At 41.3% G+C, this 13960-nt stretch overlaps 1 protein-coding gene and 1 long non-coding RNA gene across 14 annotated transcripts in view; one reads left to right on the top strand and one right to left on the bottom strand.

Moving 5' to 3' along the window:
• SYTL2 (synaptotagmin like 2) overlaps positions 1-13960 on the top strand; it is a 117038-nt gene that overhangs the window by 64497 nt on the left and 38581 nt on the right. For 10 of the 11 annotated variants that reach the window (XM_072794896.1, XM_072794884.1, XM_072794885.1 and 7 more), the window contains 2 exons: positions 1065-1216; positions 3077-3209. In XM_072794896.1, the coding sequence (XP_072650997.1) occupies positions 1065-1216; positions 3077-3209 (285 nt within the window). Of the gene's footprint in view, positions 1-1064; positions 1217-3076; positions 3210-12614; positions 12657-13960 lie in introns of those variants that run through there. The other variant, XM_072794891.1, reaches the window with a different exon arrangement.
• On the bottom strand, positions 3647-13925 carry LOC140615106 (uncharacterized). 3 transcript variants are annotated; one of them, XR_012015783.1, is made up of 4 exons: positions 13807-13917; positions 12393-12488; positions 5516-5664; positions 3647-4191 (listed from the first exon to the last, which is right to left on the bottom strand). It is a non-coding gene; the product is annotated as an uncharacterized lncRNA (long non-coding RNA). The 3 variants fall into 3 exon arrangements; XR_012015782.1 differs by having other exon boundaries at positions 12393-12480; positions 13807-13884; XR_012015781.1 differs by having other exon boundaries at positions 12393-13925.

Here is a 13960-nt window from a genome sequence, read left to right as displayed (position 1 = left end):
ACATTGCAATGACATATATAGAACTAGAGAGAATAATGCTAAGAGAAATAAGTCAAAGAAAGAAAAATACCATATTATCTCACTCATGTGGAATTTACAAAGAAAACAAATGAACAAAGAAAAAAAGAGAAACCAAGAAACAGACTCTTGACTGTAGAGAACAAACTGATGGTTACCAGTAGGGATGTGGAAAGGATCGGAAAAGAGGGGATATGGATTAAACACTTATGATAAGAAAAAAACAACACTTGTCAGGTAGAACAGTGTTTTTTTAAGCAAGTGTTTGTTAGGGAGATCTTAGGGCCATATTTATTTTGTTCTACAGGTACTAGCTTTTCAATGAGCATGAATGATTGTGGAGGCCTTGAAAGCAGTATCTACACAATCGGAATTTGCCTCTGCCTTTACTCCCCACCCCCCTACTTCCATAAATTTGATCTTGCCTGCCTACAGCCCACTTTTTCAGTATTCATTTCTCTGGCATTAAGAACCAGGGACATCATGCACTAACCCCCCCATCCCCCAAAAGTCTCTGATAAATTCATTTTGCCAAATGGAAAGGATTAACCAGCTGATAACTCCTCCACCAGTTATTCATTGGGTATTAGGTGCCAGGCATTTGCAAAGGGTAGTTTTACATGCATTAGCTAATTTAATCCTCCAAGCAATCTCATGAAGTAGATTACCATGATGAACCTGTTTTTACAGATAAAGGGAGCAGGGTTTAGAGACACTTAATAAACCATCTTTCCCTGGGGTATTTACATTTGAACAGTGGACACAGAAGACTGCAGCCAAAAAGTGAATCTGCTCTTAAGAAATGCCAGGCATCATGTAGAGGTCATAGATGAAGTCTTTGATTTTTAAAAAATGTTAGCCTTGTCTTTCCTGACTTTTCAGTCAAAGAGGAATATGTATTTCTTGGTCATCTAGGAGGTTTGTGGGGTCTTCTAAAATACTGAGAGTTTTATTTGTATGTTTACAGATTTCTTTATCCACTGTCACGGTGAACTCATTTATTTACCATGGGTTCTTAGCAAAGTAAAGTTCTTTTTGTTTTGTAGACATTTGCCTGAAAAAATTAAGGATGACCAACAGCTGAAGAATATGAGTGGCCAATGGTTTTACGAAGCCAAGGCAAAAAGACACAGAGACAGAATTCATGGTGCAGATATCATCAGAGCATCCATGAGAAAGAAGAAGCTTCAGGTAGCAGGTGAGTTGCTCTAGCTAAAACATTTTGAGCTGGCATTTGTTTGGGCAGGTGTTGTCAGGAGATGGGAAGGGTGTTAGAATTATTACTGGAGTCTGCTGAGGGAAGTCATTTAGAGCTGCACTTTGCATAGTGTGTAGTCCTCCAGCTAAAAATATTCTTTCCCTGGACTCGGATGGATGAAAGCAGGGCTAAGGGACACAGGGTTATGTAGAAAAACATAGGAAATCCTTTAGATACAGTGTTACTGTGTTGAGTTGTAGTAGTATAAACAACTGGGGCTTATAAGGTGCTTACCACCTTCATTCCTTTGGCTTCTAACTGAAGATTCAGAACCATTTCCTCTGAGTAGGATGACAGGAAGAGATTAGCTTCCCTTTCAACAATTTTGACATCTGCTGCTTCTTTAATCAACCAAGTATATCATTTAAAGGACTGTAAAGACAGTATTTTGAGGGCTTCTTAGAATTATGTTTGGTTTATTAAATATGTATGGTGTGCCTTCTTCCTGACTCTGAGCTAGGCAGTGTAAACTCTGACCCCTGAGGACAGCCCCTGTCTAGCTCTAGCCTATAAGGAAAATAACTGTCCCCTCCTGAACATTTAATATGTGATAAGCATTTGCTCTCTATTATTTCTAACCATAGCAGCAGTCTCTTAAGGTAGGTATTCTTATACCCATTCTAGATATGGGACATATCAAGTTCAGAGAAGTGAAGTTACTTGTCCAGGTTATATCACTGGCAAATGGTAGAGCTGGGATTTCATTCTTTCTGACTCAGAGCCATACTCCTTGTAAAGAAGGGCCTGTTGTTTAGTATGTGCCATGCATTACTTGTATCCCTCTTGGTTTTTAAAACCATCCACGCCTTCAGAAGTCTTGGGAGGTACAAGTCAGTACTGTGGATTCTATTTTGCAATTGACAAAACTAGGCTTATGTGTGAAGAGACCTATGGTGAATACCACCCTGGAATGTGACTATTTGGAAACCGGGAGCTCTTGTATTGCTTCATCTTAACACCCATGTATAAGCATTCCAAGCACTTACTGGCACTGTGGTCCAAGGCAAGTTTCCTGAGCTTTTTGGTCCTCAATTTCCAAATCCGTAAACTTGGAAAATAGCTCCTTCCTCACAAGGTAATGCATGCATGCATAAAAACAAAACAAAACAAAAGCCAACAACACTGCATCTGACACTTAGTATAATTAGTTAATGCTAATTACTTGAGAGATGCTGGTAAAGAGTCCTGGGTGTGCAGAGGCAAAAAGAATTTATTTCCTGAAGAGGGAGCACCAGAGGTTTTATGGGGGACCTTGGCATCTGAGTTGGATATTGAGGAGTATGTGTAGAACTTGAGTGTGTAGAAGACTGGAAGAAGAGGCAGTGGAACATTCCAGACTAGAAGCATTTGTTCCCCTTTTGATCCCAGAGCCCAGACTTAAGTCAGGCACATTGCTGATGTTCAGTAAGTGCTTGGTAGTGATAGTGTCTCTATCCCAATGAGGACTAGCTGCCCTGAGCATCCCCCGGCCATACATATTTTGTCCTGACCCCAATTCAGGTCAAATTCACCTAGAGGTGGTCAGAATCTTGCTGGAGTGGTCTCTGCAGTTACCTGCCCATTTAAAGGTATGCTCATACTCGGGAGAGTCTGCTTGGGATAAGCTAACATCACAGGAATCTATTGACTTCTTTTGCAGATATAATTCTGATTCTGGGGACTCAGACTCTTGAGTGATTGCCTTGGCACTCCAGGAAGGCCTGAAGTTCAGGTCTGAGCTTCAGTGACAAGAGCTGCTAGGAAAGTTGTAGGTCATGGAAGTGAGAGATAACTTTCCTGTATTTACGGTTTCCTTTTCAGCTGAACAGAGTAAGGACAGAGCAACTGAGGCAAAGGAAAGCTGGGTGAATAATGTCAACAAAGATACTTTCCTTCCCCCAGAGCTAACTGGTGCTGTAGAAGAGCCAGAAGATGGAGCCCCAGCAAGCCCAAGGTAAGACAGAGCTCATGAGGACAGTCACTGCATGTGGGATTCATGGCTTGGGGTGCTATGAGCACAAAGACCAAACTCTTCTCACAGGCTCTGTGAAGTATGTATGAGAGAATTCTGGGCCCTGATGTGGATAAAGCCTGAGCAATACTCTTTCCCAGCTTCCAGAATTTCTAATAAGTCTGAATATTAAGTAAAATTAAAATGTTAAGTAGTGATTTCTTCCAGCACCAACAATAGCTGATTTTTATTTGTATTAATGATTTCACCTTAGAGTAGAATGAAGAGGTACTTCAAAATAAATACAGTCACTTCAGAGAAGAAGTGAATAGAGAGATAGAGAAGAGGTGAATTATGACCAAATTGTAATAACCTGGTGTAATAGAACAAGCTCAGGCATGGAAACGAGACATGAATTCAAGTCCTAAATATGCCATTTATTAGCCTTTTAATAATGGGCAAGTCATTTGACCTGAGTCTCTTTTCTTAATCATAGATAAGAATGATAGTATATACCAGGAAAGGCTGTAGTGAGAATTAGTGATAACATATGTAGAATACCTGGCACACAGTAGGTGCTTAATAAATGCCTCTTCAGGATGCAGGTTGTCCTCCATATTTCAGTCTTGATATTCTTGGTATTTTCCATATCTGTTACCATCTGGCCAAAGTGTACATTGTGCATCCTTCTTAAGAAGTACCTGATTGTGGAGCTACATTGCTACAAATGTTTTGATGATTTGCTTTTAGGTATTTAAGGATCTTCCCAGATGTTCATCCCTTGGAGGTGTAGTTGTTGCCCTTTGATGAAAAAGCAGTTGTATTTTATCTATAGCTCCTTGGTGAAGATGGTTCAATTCAGAGTCTCCAATAGGGCTGAAGTCGACAGATTTGCTGATCGTACAATTACCAAGTCAGGTTCCAAGCCTGAGGCACATGGAGATCAGGGTTGTTTCCAATATAGATTACAGGTGAGGGAGAGAGTCTGTAATATAGGCATCAATAGGCATTTCAGAACCAAATATGAGGCAAGTTATATCACACAGACAACGGAATACTGATTCTACTAAAATACCCATTATCCATTTCCCTGGGTGGTAGACTGGACTGTTTTCCCTCTGGGATGATTTATAATTTTCTCTTACATCTGTAGAAGCCATGTTGGCTGGAAGTTAAACAATAAATAGCCACTAGTTGATTTTGTGACCTTGCACTAGAAGGGACTAACTTCTTGGGCCTTTGGTTCCTCAACTGTAAAATGGAATAATAATGATTTGCCAACAGGATTATTGAGAACTTAATTAGCTAGTACATACAGAATTCTTACCATGGTCCATAGCACATAGTAGGCATTTAGTAAATGGAAGTATGGGCCCTCACATATAGAGTAATAACATACCCCTACCACTTCCCTTTGGTAACTCCCCATTTACCAGCAATCTCCCTAATGAGATAAAGGATTTCCTTCCATAGGGAAAGATGAGACCTGAAATATTAGAAACTTCAGGAGTGAAAACACAGTCATTTAGAATCATCATCAAGTTGCTGACAACACCTCCTAAGAGCCAGTTTGATAGGGGACAGGGACACCAGAACACTGACTAGGGGTGGGTACAAGTCCCACAGAAGGGGAAAGGAGATTTTGGGGTGTCAGAAGACCAACTTGGCAGTTTTACCTGGGTCAGACTTTCTGTCCTCCCAGGAACTCATTTCATCCCAAAGGGCCTGGGGGATAGAGACACCCCTGCCTTCATAGCCCAGCTAATTTTCTTTATGACACCATGTAGGCTGATGGGTATTTCTCCCCTGTTTCTCAGTTTGATGCTACTAATACAGCTTCCACAATTCATGTCTCCACTATTTTCTACATTCCTTTGTGACCTTAGATGAGTCTTCCTGGTTTCATCTCTTAAATCAGAGCAGAGCTGCCTCACCAGGATATTATGAGATTAAATGAAATGAGATGTGGAAACCACTTAGCATTTCGCAGGAGCAAAGAAAATTGGCAATTTCCAATGGGTTTGTAATTATGTTATTATAACATAGATGAGATATGGTCGAGAAGGCAAGGATAAAAATGTCAGCTGTATCTAGTATGCTTCACTCATTATGTAACACAGGTGATAATCATCCGGAACTGTGGAAGGGGCTGTTGTATACTCCCTCTTCCTATGTCAGAAACTACTACTCATATCCGGTTCCTGCAGTGTTTCTTACCTATACTTTAACCTTTGGGAACTGGGTGTGTTAAGTGTATTTTGGGGCTTGTCCTTTTAGAGGAATGGAACTTCAATAGAATGACTCAGTACCTGTCAATATTTTCTTAGCCAGGAGTCAGGTGTCCGGGAGTCCTGTGAGGCCACAGTGACTAGATATTGCAATTTCCACAGGAGTTTTTTCTAATAGACTCTGTGGCAAGATTCCTTCTTTCTCTGGACACAATTCTGTGTGGTCCTGCCTGGGAAGAATTGAAACATCATGCATGCGCAGCATGAACTCAGGCGGTGTCCGCTACCTGTGTTCTTTCAGAACTCATCTATGTTTGCACCTGTCACACAAAGAAGCAAAGAGAGGTTCGATGACCAAAGGAGTAGACTCAGGTTTTCTTTAGAATGGCAAAGGGAAAACTGCAAATGGTCACAGTTCCAGTGCTGGTTGTTGAATTTTAACTGGGCAGTGTTGGCACAAACTGTAGTAAAATACTAGTGTTTTGTTTTTTTAGAAAATGTGTATTTCTAGTCATCATAGCTTGGTACCTTTTAAAAAATGTAACAAAAATGAAATAAACAACAAAGACATCCAAAATATAAACCCTGATCATGTGCTGGGATGCCTCAGCAAATTGCTATATATGATTCTATATGCATACTCTCAATTTCTGTACGTACCTCATAGTGAACCAGTAACAAACAGTTCTCAGGCTGGCACTGGTCCATGAACCACACCTTGTAGCACATTATGTCATTTTCAGCCCCCAAATAATTGGGGCACATATTTTTTTTTAATTGGGGCACATATACACAATAATCCACAGAGCCAGGCTGAACCAAGGTGGGGAATGGGAATACATAATAAAGATGTGAGAAGCTCCTCTCATGAGAACAGGACCCTGCCCATAAAGGAGGAATAACATCTCTTGACTATAGAGGTAGACCTGCTCTGGACAAGAAGACCTTCCCTTGTTACTTGAGATAACATAGTCTGTGAAACTAGCTTGGGCCCTCTGGACAACACCGAGAGTCTAGTAGCCTCTCTACTGAGAAGAGTCGTAAATGGTCCCACTCTTGGTGCTTCTTTGGTCTGAAGGAACCTGGAAGTGGACTGGCCCTGTAGTTTCTGCCCCTCTCTAATCTCTTCCTTTCAGACTGCCTCTCTGAGGCCTGGTCCCTGTGGTAGCTTATGTTGTCTTAGCTCTGTAGTCAACATTGGGCCAGTACTCTCAAAACATGATGGTTCTTTAAGTGTTTTCCAAGTTTCCCAATTCTTTCCCCCTTCTGGTTCCTCTTCCCATGCCCTTCCCCATCCCACATCCCTCTGTTGCCTGGTAGCTTCTCCTTTCTCCTTTAAGGGATCTAACATGCATTCCACTTAAAGAGTACTTCACCTTTAATAACTTCAGCCTGTGTGGATGGAAATTTTGAGCCTCTTGGCTTTTCTCAATGGTCAGCCTATTGAAAGATGAGTCTAAGCATGTTTGTGGCATCCTAACACACAGCCCAAGTAGTTCTTGTCATCTGGTGTGTAGTACAGATGAGGGCATTTCAGTGAAAGGAGTCAGAGGTCTGTCACGTGCCTGTCTCCCACACTGTGCAGACTTTCTGCTGGGAGGACTTCCAGTTTCTGATGGTTTCCAAAGATTAAAGAATTATCTTTCAAATACAGAAAAGCCAGTGCCTTCAACCAAGGGAAGCAAGGTGTTTGGTGCACAGAGGACTATGTTAGGGGCAGTGGGCATCTCAGTGCCCTGGCATTACACCAAGGAGGTGGTGGTAGCATACTCTGACTCTATACATACCAGCCCTGATTGATGTCATCAGTCAAAGGTCAGTGACTGCTTTTGCGGGAGAAAAAATAGGGGGTGGTGTAAGCCAGCCTGAGACATGGCAGAAGCATTCAGAAAGGCCAGAAGAAAGGCAGTTGCAAGAGTGAGATGTGGAGAAAAATAAGAAAGAGAAATAGGTTCAAATGGTTAGGATGGAACAATTAACCCATAGGTTAACTAGGCAACTCAGGCTATTTATTGGAAATACAGCATTTAAATGTCCTTGTTTGCAGTTGATTGGGAACACTTATTTAATGTCTTGCTAGCACCCAATAGGATAAATCATTCTGTAGGGTTGCTAATTCATTCTTCGTTCAGCCATTTGTTAAGTCAGTTGGTAATTATTAAGTGTCTATCGTATACAAGATGATAGCTAGGAATTCAGATGAACAACATACGGTTCCTGTCCTTAGGGAACTTATTGTTTGCAAAAGGAGCTGACACGTATAACCATAAATTGTGATGTGGTAGGATAAGTATAATTAAAAAGCTGTGGGAGCACACAGCCAGCAGCGCTGACCGTGTCCAGGGTGAATGGGAGGGATTGTCAGGGAAGCTTCTAGAGATAGTTATATGTAGGGCAGCTCTTGAAAGATGTGAAGGATTATGGCAGGTAGACATGGGGAGAGGAGAATACAGGCAGTGGGGATGACTTTGGGGCCTGGCATGTTGGAGACATGGAAGTAGTCTAGTATGGTGGGTATACTGTGTGAGTGGTAGGCAGTTATGCTGGAGGAAGAGGCTAGAACCAGATTGTGAAGAGCCTTGAATGTTGGCCAAAAGGCTAGACTTTTCCCTTTAAGTAACAAGAAGCCATTAAATGACTTTTTGATCAAGTTTACTTTTTAGAATCATCATTCTGGTAACTTTGTGGAAGATGGGGTTAGACAGCTCAATTAGAACATTATAACAGAAGTTTAAGTGAAAGTTGGTGAGAACCTAATCAAGGAAATGGAGAAAAGAAATGTCTAGAGTTTTAGAGATGAAATTAGAAGAAATTTGAAGTGTTTGTAAGACACAGCTATCTGATAATCTATAAAGGATATGAGAATCCCTTGATGAGAAGTTCTCAACTGTGACCTGTAGGTTAGAACTGCCCAAGGAACTTCCAAACATTCAGATTCCCAGGGCTGAGTGTCACTGCATTTCTTTCTCAAAGTTGAGGACAGAGATTATTCACCACCATATCCCATCTAACACATGGTAGGCAATCAGGAATAAGTATCTGTGGGATGAATGAATGAATGAATGCCAGCACCGTCTCTCATTGTCCTTCAGCACACTTCTCACTACCTGACATCATGTTCTATATTTACTGTCTGTATGTATTATCCCTTCCCCCCAGATCCATGAAGAAAAGGACTTTTGGTTTATTGCTATATTTTGTTTGGTTTACTGCACTATTCCTAACACCTTCAACAATGCCCAACAAGTATCACATGGAATGAATAAATAAATGGAGAATAGGTGGAGAGTGAGAGTCTGACCAACTGACTGAAAATAGTTGATGAGATAATTATGAAATAAAGAATAACAGTGAATGAGGTTAGTGAACAAACGAATGAATAAATGAATGATTAAATGAAGTGGTTTGCAGCTCAGGAAGTGAGTAGGAAGAGGAAAAGGAGAAAAGTCAAACTACAAGAACAGGACTGACCCCCTCTGGACTTAAATGGAGAATCAGTTGAGCAGTAGCACCATGAGCTCTGGTGATTATAAAAGATGGAAGAGAATGTGAGGAGTTTTCTCACCTTCGGACAACGGCAAGAGAGGGGCATTCAGGATAGAGAACTGGAAGGCACAGAGGCAGGAGGGAGCTTGGCTACTACAGAGGTTTGTGATGCCCATTCATCAAAAATATCCCTAGAGTCCTGGGATCAAGTCCTGCATTGGACTCCCTGCAGGGAGGCTGCTTCTCCCTCTGCCTATGTCTCTGCCTCTCTCTGTGTGTCTCTTATGAATCAATCAATAAAAAATCTTAAAAAAAAAAAATCCCTAGAGAATGTGTCCAAAATGGATTCAGGAGAACAAGGTAAAGCCTTCCCTGTGGTATTTCTTTCCATGGCATCAGCACTTCCCTGTGACATGTCAAAGTGATGAGTCTTCTTACAAGGGAAGTTGTGCATCCTCACTTCTCATTGTTTTTGGTAGAATTAAAACATTGTTTTGTTCTAAGTTGTCATAATGAACGAATATGCTAGTCTCTAAGCTTGACTGCCTATGCTTCAGTAATACTTCTCCCACCGACCTTCCTCTTAACCTTCTGCTGAATGGGAACCAAGCAATCAAAACCATGTCTTTACACAGACTTCTACCTCTGAAATGAATAATACTTTTTTAAAAATTTTTTTAATTTATTTATGATAGTCACACAGAGAGAGAGACAGAGAGAGGCAGAGACACAGGCAGAGGGAGAAGCAGGCTCCATGCACCGGGAGCCCGACGTGGGATTCGATCCTGGGTCTCCAGGATCGTGCCCTGGGCCAAAGGCAGGCGCTAAACTGCTGCGCCACCCAGGGTTCCCAATAATACTTTATATATTAATTAATTGAAATAAAAAAATATATATTAAAAATATATTACTAATGTTAATGACTAACAGTCATTACTGTTATTTCTTTCTCCTATTCATATTCAACTATATTTCTAGAGCATGAGTAGAACGTATATCCTATGTTTGTAGGGAAAAAGTGAGACTTTACTTTTGCCAAGGATACCCGGAGATAATATACTGTCTTAATCAAAGGAAAACAAACATTTAAAATTAAAAAGAAACCTACAAAAACCAAGTCTTTAGTTCTGAAATAGTATTAGTTTTTCTAACGTTCTTTTTCCTGGAAGGCTTTTGTTTATTCTCTCTCAATCTCTCTCTCTCTTTCTCCCCCCTCCCTCCCTATCTCTGTCTTACAGATGGATTAGCTATTTACCTCTAACCCTTCAATAATAAGATCGATGTGAGGCACCTAGCTGGCTCACAAAAGCAAGGTAGAGATGCCCATCTATGGACAGTACATTTGATCTTTGTTCTTGGATACGTTGCGTATCCAGTGATGTGACCATTTCATTTCTTAGAGGCCTGCCCCACAGAATCCCTTATATTGAGGTCTTTAAAACAATCTTTTTTAATCTCATAGACTCTTGGATTTGCCCACATCACTTGTGGTGGAAATAGTTTCACTGTGACATCAGAGTGTCTTACACTTGGCTGAGACTATACACGTTAGAGAAATCTATAGCGTGCAGTGTGGTGGCACCAGAGAAGTAATGTTTTACTTAAAAAAATACTGACTTGAAAGGCTTCGCCTAGCATATTTTCTAACTTACTCCCTCCCTTTATTCCTGAGCCATTTCTTTTGTTTATTCATGTGTTTGAGCTTCACTGAGTGTAACATATGCCAGCATGGTGCTGGGTGCTGGGGATGTGATACAGCATTAACTTACAAGGACCTCACCATCCAAAGAGAGAGGTCACAACAACAACACGTGAAAAAAATCACTTGCAGAGTTTACTTCTGATTCAGCACTGTTAATATTTAAGCTGCAAAATACCTCAAAAGGTATAAGAGGTCTGCTTTTATTTTTAACTATTTAAGTGAGAAAGGCCTGTTTAGGTCCAAAGCTTTTAAAAGTTGCTTTCATGTACTTAGGAGCACTTTATGGCTGGACACAGACACAGATGGAGTGTATGGCTGCCTATGTAGTGTAATTTAAAGCCTCACCTCTCTCCCCAGTGTCCTTGCAACAGTACCTAACATTATTATTTCTTTATAGTTAAGTCTTCAAAGAGTTATGTTAAAATGCAGATACTTTTAACCCTAATGCCAACATCATAATGTAATACTTGAATAATTCTTTTAACAAAGTAAACATATTCTGTCTAAGTGTTCCTTCTGGCAGGTAGTTTTTGAAGGGTGCCTGAGGGAGCTATTACAAGCACAGGGTGTGGAATTTGGCTTGCTACAGTTTAAAAAGTGCATCTTGTGGAGTGTACTGAATGTCTTTTATATTCAGGACACAGTCTACTGCCTCCAAGAGGGATTCCAAGAAACAAAGACATAGTATCTGGCTATAAAGAGACTACTCTTTTAGGAAAAATTATGCATCCGTATGTGAATATCTGATCACATGATAAATAGTGCCAGACAGAGAGCAAGTTTCTAATCCAAAGAACCAATGAAATGTGCTATAAGATTCGAGACAAGGAGACCCACTTCCACCTGGGTTGATACCAGAGCAGCATCACCAGGCAGTGAGATTTGGACTGGGCTTGGAGATGAGAGCAAGGGCTGAGAGCACAGCAAAATACGTGAAGGCTGGGCTGGGGGATAGGCTGAGTGGAGATAACAACCAGTCAAGAGAGTTTTGGCTGTAATGAGTAGATAGACAGCTTTGTTTAGCATGAAGCGTCAACAGAAAGGAAGAAAATATACTGGGTAGATGATGAAGGATCTCCAGTTCCTTCCTGACAAGTTCCAACTTCATCCCACAGACCTTGGGGAATCCAGGGAAAGGTAACGAGGAAAAGAGCAACATGATCAAAGTTGTATTTGAGATCATCCCAGCTTACTGGTGGAATGCTGAATGGATTAGAGGGGTGGAACTTCAGAATCAGTAGGTCAGATGTGAAGTTAATAGTCAACAGAAATACAGGAGGTAACAATACACCTGGAAAGGAAGTGACAGATGTGAGAGTGACTGGGAAGGAAGAATCACTTGGACCTCAGTCGTCTTGCTATAAACCACTGCTTTTTTTTTTTAAAATAAGTATTTATTCATTCATTCATTCATTTATTCATTCATTCATGAGAGACACAGAGGCAGAGACATAGGCAGAGGGAGAACCAGGCTACCAACGGGAAGCCTGTGCAGGACTCGATCCCAGGACCCTGGGATCATGCCCTGAGCTGAAGGCAGATGCTCAACCACTGAGCCACCCAGGCGTCCCATAAACCATTGCTTTGTTACTGTGAGAAATCAGAGGCAGAATAGCCTTGCCATTGTTATGTGTTCTTTGGGGTCATGGTCAGACACACCTGGCTCAAATCCCCAGCTCTTCCTGAACTCATTTTGTAACATCCAGCAGATTCCTCAACCTTCCCAAGGCTTGGTTTTCTTATGAGTCAAATGAGGAGAAAGGTACATACCTCCCAGGGATGTTGCAAAAATCAATAGAAGATAAGATGGTTGCTGTAATGATGGTTGCCAAATAATAGGCAGGCATGCCAAACGTTGCTGTATTCCTCAAGAGAAGTAAACCCAGAGTTTAAGAAGTAGCTATATTTTCACAGACAGACTTTGAGGTCTAAGACTCTTGTTTCATTTTTTCAAAGTAAGCAGACTAACCAAGTAGCTAACCACGTGTCCCAACCTCATCTCATTTTCCTCTCTCCCAGCCACATGCTAACCTGGTGAGTACTGTGTATTTCTGTATTTTAGTGTACAGCTGTGTGCTCTGAATGTGTTGTTTCTTCCTCTCTTTTGCTTTCTGAGCTAAGAAACAAAGACTTTAAAAAAAAAACTATATAATATGCCTTGTTGTTGTTTGGCAGATAACATGGATTTTTAAAGGAAAGCTCATGGTTGCCTATCTGCTTCCATCTTCCTTGGCGCTGGTTCAGTGGCCTTCACCTTTTTAGTTGTTCACCATCTGTGGCCCAGCTGCTCTACACGACATTGCAGGGGGATAGAGTGATGGTCAAGATGGTATTCCTGAGGGATCTCCCAGTTGGCTGTGAGAGATCAGATACTTGTGCACAGGAGGAGGTTACATAGTAGTCATGATGTACATTGCTTGATAGAGTTTAGTAAGACAGAGATTGAGTTCATGTCTAGTTTTATGATGTGAGATAGAGGTACTCAGAGCTAGGGACCTGAGTTTCCAAGGAGCAGGGAGGAGAAAGTGCAGTGGTTCTGCTTATCCTTTGTTCTTGGTGAGTAAGAGGAGAAAGGAACAAGGTGGCAGAAGATGTGTGTTCCGTGGACAGCCCTGACCAGCAGCACTTGGTTCAGGTCTTCTGATCATGTGAATGCTTTATTTATAAGGAGATAATATAAAATGGTCTAAGAAACTGAGCCTGGCATGTGCTGTAAGGTTCCCCATGTCACTCAGTGGTGTCTTAAGATGGCAGTCAAGATAAATTGCTTTCTAATCCTGAGCTATTGGTTGTTTTTATAGTGTGGACTGAGTTCTCTTAGTGACCAGCTGCTTTTTTTCACATTGACTGCTAGAAGACTTGATAGAAGTTTGAGCCTACCAGATTCCAATGATGTGTTTTTCTATTAGCCTTAATTCTGGCTCCATTATAAATTTCCATTCTTGTTCCCTGCTCTTCCCCTTCCCGTCCTTTCCCCCACTCTTTGTCACATCTATGTGATCAAGATGTATTTTATATACATCTGCCTCATCTGCCACAATTCCTTTCTGGAACAATGAGTAGGGTAATGAGAGGGAACATGGCCTCCATAGAAGTTCAGTCTCTTCCTGAGACTAAGTCTCTGCAGAAATAACAACTGGAGTGCAGAGGGAAGGAAAGGAAGCCATAGAAACATGTAGCCTACAACTGGAGTCACTGTATTCTTGGGCCGGGCTCCGTGTCCTTGGGGCACATTGCTCTCCTTCCGCAACCTCTGCTTCCTCTGCTGTATGGTGTAACGCCAGCACCTTTCCAGGCATTTTCTAAGTTCTTGACTCTGTGACATCACTAAGAGGACA

Source organism: Canis lupus, chromosome 23 (genome assembly GCF_048164855.1).
Source record: "Canis lupus baileyi chromosome 23, mCanLup2.hap1, whole genome shotgun sequence".
In the NCBI taxonomy this organism is placed as follows: Eukaryota; Metazoa; Chordata; class Mammalia; order Carnivora; family Canidae; genus Canis; species Canis lupus.
The sequence above is the reverse complement of the archived record's forward strand: the minus strand, read 5'-3'. Positions and strand labels throughout refer to the sequence as shown.